This window comes from Neovison vison, chromosome 2 (genome assembly GCF_020171115.1).
Source record: "Neovison vison isolate M4711 chromosome 2, ASM_NN_V1, whole genome shotgun sequence".
NCBI classification, from domain to species: domain Eukaryota; kingdom Metazoa; phylum Chordata; class Mammalia; order Carnivora; family Mustelidae; genus Neogale; species Neogale vison.
The window spans coordinates 150610204-150620031 of NC_058092.1; the positions used below are offsets into that span (position 1 = coordinate 150610204).

The 9828-nt window shown below is 57.5% G+C and overlaps 1 protein-coding gene across 1 annotated transcript; it reads left to right on the forward strand.

The window, feature by feature from the left end:
• The first annotated feature begins 2015 nt into the window (after window positions 1–2015).
• On the forward strand, window positions 2016–9140 carry LOC122899223. Its single transcript, XM_044236810.1, has 7 exons — window positions 2016–2061; window positions 2196–2413; window positions 2787–2811; window positions 5481–5546; window positions 7283–7359; window positions 7746–7822; window positions 9008–9140. Exons 1-7 carry the CDS (start codon window positions 2016–2018, stop codon window positions 9138–9140), a joined length of 642 nt encoding a protein of 213 aa, XP_044092745.1.
• The last annotated feature ends 688 nt before the right edge of the window (window positions 9141–9828 follow it).

The following is a 9828-nucleotide window of genomic DNA, read 5'->3' on the forward strand; positions in this document are numbered from 1 at the left end:
CGGGCACGGAGGCTGGGGCGGACTGAACAAACGGAGTGTCCTGCAGAAAACCAGGACCCTGTGCTACAGTCCCTGCAAACCAGTAGGTCACTCGGGCGGTGTGCTTGGTGCGTCGGAGGGTTGGGGCTCGTTTTCGCGTGGGTCGATGCGACGGGACCGGGCATGTGGGTGTGTGGACTGCGTGCGTTTCACCAGAAGACATCTCCCGCTGAATGGACTTGAGGGCACGGGTCAGAGTTTCAAAACCAAACCTCCTTCATCCCCGCTGCACACACCGCACTAGGACACCGCATTCCTCGCTGACCTCAGCTCCACCTGGAGGGTTGCTCAGGATTCCCTTTCTTCAGACAGGGACGGGGAGAAAGGAAGGGGCCCACATCTGTCCTAGCTCGGGACGTTTCTCAGACAGGGTCAAAACACAAAGGAATCAGAAGCTACTTTAGTCAACCCAAACAGAACCACCAGCCTTACAAAAACGGTCCCGTCTTGAACGCACAGAGGGAAGGCTCACTGGCAAATGGCAATGGCCAGGAAAGCTTCATCATTAGCTCGGGGCCCGATCCGACTTCCTGACAATCTGCTACACGGCCAGGTTAGAGAGTGCCCTTCTCTCGCCTGGCCTCGGCTCGCTCGTGAACTTGCCGGGTCCTTACTGGGGGAGCTGGGTCCCGGGAAACTGGGTCCCGCGGACTCCAAGGACACACCCGCATGCCACGGGAAAGGAAGACTGGGAAGAATCAGCACTTTGTGGATGGGGACTCTGTTGGAAGGGTCAGATGTCAGTACGTAGAAATCCTGGGTCTTTGGTTTTCCTGACCCTGCATGACTCAGGGACAAATAGAAACCTCTAGGGTACTTGTGCTTGCATTGAATGCAACCCTGCCACACAGGGTTCTTCTGCAGAAACACAATCTCCTAGAAGAGGTGAGAGATAGGTGGGAGCGGCCAAGAAACGGTCTTGACAATGACCACGACACAGTCGCTGGTTGGAGGAGCTTGCCCGACAGTACAACGGACCGTGTCTCTTAGTGTTTACCCTCTTTCGGCTTGAAGAGCTCACCCTGATTCCATTCCCTGTAGCTCGAGTTCAGAGTCAGTATTTCTCCCTCCGTTCCTGCTCCTTGCCCCGACCTCTCTCGATGCAGCGGCAGCTTGCTCAGTCCATACCCACACACCCCAACGTCGCCAGACACTCCCGGGCACGCCCACCCCAAGCGAAACTCCCTGAGCTCTTCCTGCCGAGCCCCACCGGTGGACTGACCATTCTCTGGATCTCTCCCTAGCTTTGCTGGATGGACAGGCGGGGGAACATTCAAAAGAAATGACAAAGGAAGACGCCCCGTTTTTCACCAGAGTGGTACGTTGGCCTTTCTTTGGGGGAGACACAAAAGTCTTCTGGCTTTTTAAATCAAGGTTACATAAAAAAAAGTCTCAGCATGCACAATTGACAGGGGAGGGAGAAGTTTGAGAGAGAATCTGTTACCAAAAGCTACCTAACCCCGATGGCATTGCCGGGGGGCGGGGACAACCACAGCAGGATCACCTACCATCTGGAGGGCAGGGAGCTTGGGTACGGGTAGCAGCTATTCCTCCTTGCCACCTATTTTGTCCAGTGGGACCCGGAATGGGGGACCTCTAGGAAGACTGGGCGCACCTGTGGAGGACTCGTTTTGCTCGTCATACTTTGGGGCTCACGGGCCTCTAGCACACTGCCCCATCTGGCTTCCTCCCATCCCCCAGGGAACAAAAGAGCCATGCAAACAGGACAAAGCCTGATATGATGTTCATACTGTTTTCCTTTCTGAAATCACAGGTGTCCCTGCTGGAAGGGGATGGCGGTAAGTATTCTGTACTCTAGAGTCACTCACTTGTTTACAGCAACCTGGAAAAGGGCCAAGGTCTGGGCTTCCTCGCGGGCTCCACGATGAGAACCACCCTGATTCCAGATCCGGCGGGACTGAGAAGATGGGTCAGAGTAACAGAAAGGGATTTTCTGGGGAAAGACCCGTGGCCTCATGGCCCTGTCCCCGGAAACTACTGCGCTGCTCTTAGGTGGTGCAGGTTTGGGGGCAGGCAGTAGGTGTGCCTTGGAGATGGACTCTTTCACAGTAACTCCAGGCCGTGGAGCTCCAATGGGAGGCAGAGTTTCTATTCACGTCCCTGCTCCTCTCCTGGACCTTTCATCCTCCATCCAGGAAGGGCCCACAGCAGCTCAGTCCATACTGATGAGCTCCCCACCTCCACACTCTTGTCCACATGTGCACGCCAAGCAAAGCTCCCCGAGCGATTCCCGAAGAGTTCCATCGGGGTCCCGACACTCTCTGTGTGTATCCACCTAGATTCCCTGGCTAGCGTGGATGATGACCTTGACGTGGACAGCAGAGAGGGAGAGGCCCCATTGTTCACCAAGGTGGTAAGTTAGCCTTTCTTCGGGTGAGGTACAACATCCCTTGTTTCTCTGATACTCGCAATCAGATCTGAACACCGCAGCACGTACAATGTCCTTGGTGGGGAGACTCTTGAGGGAGTGACTCTTAGCCAGGGACACCCCATTCCAAAGACCCTGCAGGAAACGGCAGGTTCGGTTCCAGTCCACAGGGTCGTGAGTTTGTTCACGGGTGCTACTGACACCGCCGGGCCACCTGATGGACCCAGGGCATGTGACCTCTAGGTGGATTCCGTATCACTGCCCATGACCCTGCCTATCACCAAGAGACCAAAAGAGCTGGGCACACAGGACGAGGCAGGACTTGGTGTTCATCATGTTTTCTTTTCTGAAATCGCAGGTGGCCCTGCTGGAAAGGGAGAGTGGTAAGTATGCTGTCCTCTAGAGTCACTCACTGCTTTAGAGCAAGGTGGGGCTTGCTTGCAGGTTCCATCTTGAGAGCCACCCAGAATCCAGATCCTGTTGCAACGAGACTAAGGGTCATGTTCCGGACCGAGACCCGTGGCCTCGTGACCCTGCCCCCGGAAGCTACCGTGCTGCTCTTAGGTGCCGTAGGATCGGGTGCTGGGCACGAGGTCTGTTTCCATGGGAATCCCTGTGCTGGGATTCTCAGGGTTGGTGTATGTGTGTCAGGTGGGTGAATGCTCTGCTCTCGAATGTGTCTGGTCCTCTCAAAATGGCGATTAATGGTGTCCACGTTCTCAGGGACGTTTCCCATCCCTGCCACGTCATGAACGTCCATTCATGGGAAAACTCTTCAACACCTACAATTGAAAGAGCTGTTCTTTCCTTGCAAATACACATCAGTTCCCCCAGAAAACAAATCCCGTCGCTAACTAGGAAGGGCTAGACTGTGCCCCGAAGACACAAGTGTGTCTTTTCCACTGTTACTGAGTCAGTGTCCATGGGGCTCTCCCGCCAAGGTAGGTCTCGGGCAAGCATGGTCACATCACCTCCCTCTTCACACTGCACTCACACACACATCTCTGCATCAGAGGCCCCACGATGCGTCTTCCCAACCTCATGGGAAGCACTGAGTGCTGGGACACACTTCCTCCCTTCTGCAGGCGGCTTCCAGGGCACCTGCGTGCAACAGCCCATTCGGGGATGACCCGCACAAAGGGCCAGTGGCCAGGGAACAGATGGGGCCAATTCACTCCGTGTTTCTCCATGGAGAAACCATTTCTACCATTTCCCTGCAGATACTGTGTCTAAGAATGCAACTGGCCTTCTCCCAGGGAAATCCCACACCCACCACTGGTCCTTGCTGGGGCTCTTGGAGGTGGGTCCAAAAGGTGTCCTATCCAAGGGGGAATGAGGTGGTCTTCAGGGACTGAGCGTCACTGGGGGCACCTGGGCCCCCTCCATGCAGGAACAAAGGGTGCTCTGTGCATCGCAGGGTGGCCAAAGAGAACCTCAGACCTCAACAGGGGTGACAGGACAATCACCACCCATTTCGCTCGCCATCTGTCCATGCAAGAGGGCCTTGTTAGATTCAGAAGGTTTGGGCCAATAGACAACTCAAGGGAGTTCAGTGCCTGGAAATGGAAACAGAGCCAAATCAGGGTTTCAGGGTTCTTTGGCAGCCGACAAGACTTTCTCTCATGAGAAACATGGATTGGAACAGAATCTGTTGTTCCAACATCTCTCTTTCTCACTCGCATGCACGGGATCCACGGGAGTACCTTTCGCTGCTCTCCGAGGACACTCAACGGGCTTTTCCAGGGTAGTTGCACCAGTCTGCGTTCCACGAATTGCATCCAGAGTCTCCAATTTTCTGCCTCCTTCCCACATGGGTCCTGGGCTTGAATTCCTGGTTTGGGTCCCTAACGGACAACGCCACAGTTCAACATCCGTTGCATTCGCATTGCCCTCACGATGCCTTACATTGAGCATCTTTTCGAACAATGTCTGTCTGAGGGCCGAGTCATTCTTTCCCTTCGCAGCACAGACTATTCCAGTCTTTTTCTCGATTCTTTCATTTGGTGAAATCCCGGTCTTCTTTTGTTTGGTTGGTTTTCTTTCTTGTTTTTCCTTTTTGTCAGTGAACACACCTTTTCTGAAATAAGGATTGCCAAGGGCGTCTCCAGTCTGTGGCTTGCCTTTTCACTCTGTTCGCTGTTTCAGAAAAGGTTGCTTTTTCTGGGCTCCTCTTGGGAAGCATCGTGATGCCAACATGAGCGCACTTCCTTGGGCATTTCTCTTCCGCTCCCAGGTGCCCCTGCCTCTTTGTATGCCAGCACCCTCCTGTTGGCTCAGGGGAGTCATCCAAGGTATTGGAAGGTCAGCTTCTAGAGACCCACCACCGACTTCTTCATATTCAGAAACGTCGTGGCTCGTTGTGTTCCTTTATGGTTCCCTTATCTATTCTAGCAGCTTCTCTGTCCCGAGAGCATCACATTGTATGCTTTAGATCCGTGCTGCACGGAATCCGTTCCCCATTTATCTAGGAACTGGGGCTTCACCTTAATCTCCTCGGGTCCAAAGACCTCCAGCAGCGCCTGGTGCGTGTGTGAGAGTCCGGGAACGTCTTCCCTTGATCAACGTCCGTATCAGGCCAGCCACTGATGCCCGAGAAATACGCAGGAGAGCAGGCCTTGTCTCTCGCTCCTGGTTGGTGTCTAGTGCTGAGTGATCCAGGAAAGAGTCTGTCTAGTATCCATCATACACAGTCATTTATATTCTCAGTGCAGTACACGGAAATCATCAAGGGAATGAAAACGTCCAGTTGCTCACTCCCACTAGCCACACGTCAAGAGTCCCATAACGACTGGAGATTCCGATGGTCGCGCTGGGAGGGGACAGCGGTCATGGGCATGCAGAACTGACACTGAGGTGACTGCTGCAGCGTCATTAGAAGGCAGGAAACTCCAATCCCCGTCTCCTCCAAGGGCTCCGGCTCCAGCAGCCCCGTGAACCTCTGACAGCACAGCAGAAGGGTCAGGCAGATGCCGCATGGCCCAGAGACATCGCAACGCACTTGGGATGAAGGGGTGAGGCGGTTTCTCTCCTAACGGCATTGCTCCTCTTTCAGTTCTTACAGACCTACTGGTAGAGAGCATCGAGGACTACTCCACCAGTGACGATGAAGTCTCTTCAGGTAGGGAACGGCACCGAGGAGGGGAACACTGGGACATGGCTCCTGGGAACATGGGGTTGCCCCTGCCGCTCCAGAGAATGAAGAAGGTGGGTCAAAAACCACCAAGGAAAGGGATGCTCTGGCACAGGCATGATTTGCTCATGTCACGGTTTCGGGATGAAAAGAACAGGCCAAGTGTCCACGGGCCTTTAGGGTAGGCTGGGTTTATCATCACCACTGGACTCCTTGCGCGGCTCCTTGAAGGATCTTTTCCATCAAAGCTGCTCGTGCCTCCCTTGGCCGCTGCCACATGTCAAAGCTTGGCCTCTTTGCTCATGGCCTCTCGGGAATGGTGCACAAGAGATTCTGCATCTTTCTTGGCACGGGCCCAGACCTGGTCATGCTCAGGACTTGCAGCCCCAACTGCACTCTCCTGGGCAAGACAACCGCGACAGTACGCTCTGGTCTGAGCCAGGAGGTGGAAGACGGGTCTAAATTCTCTCCCTCATAACCTCCACTACCAAACCGTCCCGGTTCTCTCCAAGCTGCTGTACCTTCAAGGGGACTCCCAGAGCTGCAGAAGGGAAAGCGTACTTCCCCTGGGTTCACTCCACATGCTCCCGTAAATCGGAGCTTCTGCCAGTCTTCACACCCCAGCCGAGTCTAACCTGTGGACATGTTCCCAAGGGCGGGACGCCCCCATGCAGCTGCCCTGGTGAACCCCTTTCGTGGGCCACGGTCCCCCGGGCCTGTGTGAAGGGGCTGCGGGACCTGCTTCACACACTTGCTGCCCTGGGTCCTCTCTACCTCTCACCAGCTGGCGTCGAGGCATAGCACAGAGCCTCTTGGGAGCAGGGCCAGGGAGTCACGGTTCCTCTCACAAACCCACCTCGCCGGCTTACAGCCCTGGCCATGCTCCCCACTCCCTAGGCATGCCCCAACGGCAAACGTTCCTCAGGCCTGCCCAGGGCCCTACACACACCCCGGCCCCGTCCATTCCCGGCAAGCCTCAGCAGGAGAACTGGCAGGAATCCTGTGTTTCAGTGACCACACCGCTGGACGTTTTCCAGGGCTGCCCTGAACAGCTGAGGGCGCCTGCACAATCTCCCATGCTCCCGTCTCCATTCAACCTCTGTAACACTTAGGGAAACAGAGGGCACTGAGTTCCCTGAAACACGTCCCTGGGAAGGTTATCCCCGTCCCTGGGCAGACATGGGCTGTGGGGAGGTGGTGGGCCATCTCTCCCTGCACTTCCCCAGCAATCCCAGACCCAGGACAGCTGCTCCCGGCAGAGACGGATCGGGGGATTGATTCCGGGGGACCCAGGATATCTCCTCTCTTTCCTTGGTTGCCCCCTCCTGGACAACAATAGGACTGGTGGAGCTTGGCAGGGGGAAGGACATGGAGCATCTCTAGGGGAGGAGGAGGAGGAGGAAGGAGGAGAGCAGGGAAGGACAGGAACAAGGACAGAGGAAGACAAAGTCCCGCAGAGGCAGTCTTAGGGACAGTGACAGCCTCCTGGGGGGAAAGGATCACACAGCCAGGCTTCCGGGTCTGGGAGAGAATCGGAGGTGGGAGGAGCAGGTGGGCAAACAGAGATTCCCCTGTACCCTGCGGAGATCAAGCGACCAAGGCCAGGGAGGACTCGGAGCTAGCGACGCACCCCACTGAGGGCAGAGCCCAGCATCCCCAGAGCAGCAGGCCGTGGGTGGCCAGCTGCACTGACTCCCTTTGTCCTCTCTCACGGCCAACCCCAGCATCCTCGCTGCTCTCTGACCCGGAGAAGGATTCCACGGAAGACAACAATTCCGACGAAAGGAGCCACCCTGCGCCTGTAATTCACTTTCACCTCCATCTCTTGGGCTTCCTCTCTCCTCTGTCCATAAGAGCCTCCTCCCAGCTCTTCCCCTTTCCCTGCTGTGACAATGGCATCCCTGAAGGCCCTCGTCTCTGGCAGGCACTCGGGCTTTGCATCGGAACTGCTGCATGAAATCCCTGCGAAGCCCTCCTCACCCCTTTACTACCATCACCCTGACCCCTCACCGCTGACTCTGGGAAGCAGCCCCGGACAGCAGAGCAGAGAGGAGGGCTGGGAGTCGGCAGGGCACTGCTCACCTGGCTGGAGGGCTCTCGGGAAGGGAGGCTGGGCGTGGGTGTCCCCACTTGGTTCTCTGATGCCGGGGAGTCTTTGCTTATACCCAGTTCTGCTCTTGCTCTCAGCTCTCGAGAAGCTTCCCTTCGGTGGACATGGTGCAAACGACAAGGGAAGCAGAAGAAGAGGAGGACTCGGGAACGGGGTGAGGCAGGCAGGAAAAAAGGCCGGTGAACATGGACACATGTTCTCCCTCGTTGCCCCGTCCCTGTTGTGGGTACCTCGGCAAACCGCACAAAACCCGGGGTGATGCCCTAGCCTCTGACCACAAAGAGGAGAGGAGAGGAAGGTCCCAGTCCCTGCAGGCACCAGGAAGCCCTGAGAACATCCCACGGGGAACCTCCACCTGATCTGTGCAACTCCCTGTGATGGTTGGGGACTGTCGTCCTGGCCGCCTGGAGGGACTGGACCCTAGGCAGCCTAGGCACGGTGACCTTCTGGCAAAGGGCTCCACGCCCCCCATTGAGTCCCTCCCTCTGCACGACCCAAGCCTTGCCCTCTCACCCTGCAAAAGTCAGCAGACGGCTTGCTCCCGGACGACACTAGTCGCGAAGAGACAGTGGTGGGGTGGCCTCCTCTCCCACTTCAGGCACGTGAGAAATGAGCAAACGAGACAGGCCCCCGGGCTCACAGGAGCAGGACAGCTCACCCCTCCCAGCGCTGCATCCCTGTGGGCACGGAGTTGGGCCCGGTCTCCAGCTGAGTCACGTCCACCAGACACTCCCATATGATCTGACCAACACCTCCAGTCCCCCGAGCCGACAAGACGCCTCGTGGGAGGTAGTGGGTCCCCTCATGGCACCATTTTGCTTTGTGAGTTTCATACTCTAGAGACTCTCCTCGATCCCTCAGTCGGCAGGGGAGACCCACCAGGGAAAGGCCACCCTGCCTGCTCCCACCTCGCCCAACACCCGCCCACAGCCCGTGGACTGTGCGAACTCACTTCCCGTGGGAGTCGGGAGCATGTGGTCTCTGCCACGCCACCTGCAACACTCGTGTGGGCAAAGGCTCCCCCCACAGAGAAGGGCATGTCCAGGGTTCTCAGAGAGGCTGGGGAAGGGACAGCCCAGCAGGAGGAGGACCCCGCCGTCATGGAGGAGGACGCTCAGGGAAGGGGCCTCAGGGACCCTGGCAGTGTAGCCTTCATTCAGCCCCAGGGGGCCCAGGGGAAATTCCCCTTTCTTCAGGTCACGTGTGGGTCCTGCAGGGAAACCTCCACCTCAACACCTCAGAACACACGTCCCGCAAAACCCCACAGGCCTCTGGTAAGACCTGGCCCAGGCCACACGCCACTCGCTATCTCACACCACTCCCCCCGTTGTCTCCACAGCTGCGCCACAGGACAGTATGCCCACCACCCCGAGGCACCAGAGGCTCCTGGGGTGCTCCGACAAAGGGAGCCAGGAGGGCCCTGGGGCCCCACTTGCGGCTCCGATTTGGGCCCGGAGGAGGATTCGGCATGAGCACACAAGGAAACACGCCTGCAGGGACGGCTCTCTTACGCCTGACCTCCGAAGGCCAAAGAGAAGACTTCAGGGCAGCCCACCCGAGGACGGCACTGGAGCCCCGAGGACGAGACGAGAGGACCCTCTGAGTCGGCCGCCAAACCCAGAGTTGGCTGCCCGGACCCTGCCAATGACGGACACTTGAAGCACGAGGCAACCACCTGGGCCCACAACAGTCCGTTGTGTGGGGAGACTGGGCCCACCTGGGACTGGGCCCACCTGGGACTGGGCGGGACAGCAGCCTTCCCGTCGTCTCCCCTGTCTGCTGCAGGGGCTGCTCCTCCTCCCACTTCCCCTGCAGTCAACGGCAACCCTGCAGAGCATGACACATGCAGGACGATGCGGCACTGCCAGGGCCCCTTGACCACCCTGGGATCCACTCGAGGGGCAGCCGCCCTACCCCTGCTGGATTCCCCGAGGGTGTCGCACCGGAACAGCCCCTGTCGCTTCGACGCACAGGACCGTGACCAATGCTGGGCTCCACACTGGCAGCGGCCCCACAAAACGGGCCCCGCTCAGCCTGTGTGTTTGGCAGCAGCAAGAGGTTTAGGGAGGAGAGGCTCTCCCCTGCACTCAGTGGCCTCTTCCTTTTACAACTCTGACAGCAGAGGCCTCCCCCAGCTGGGCCTCCCGCACCTGACCAGGA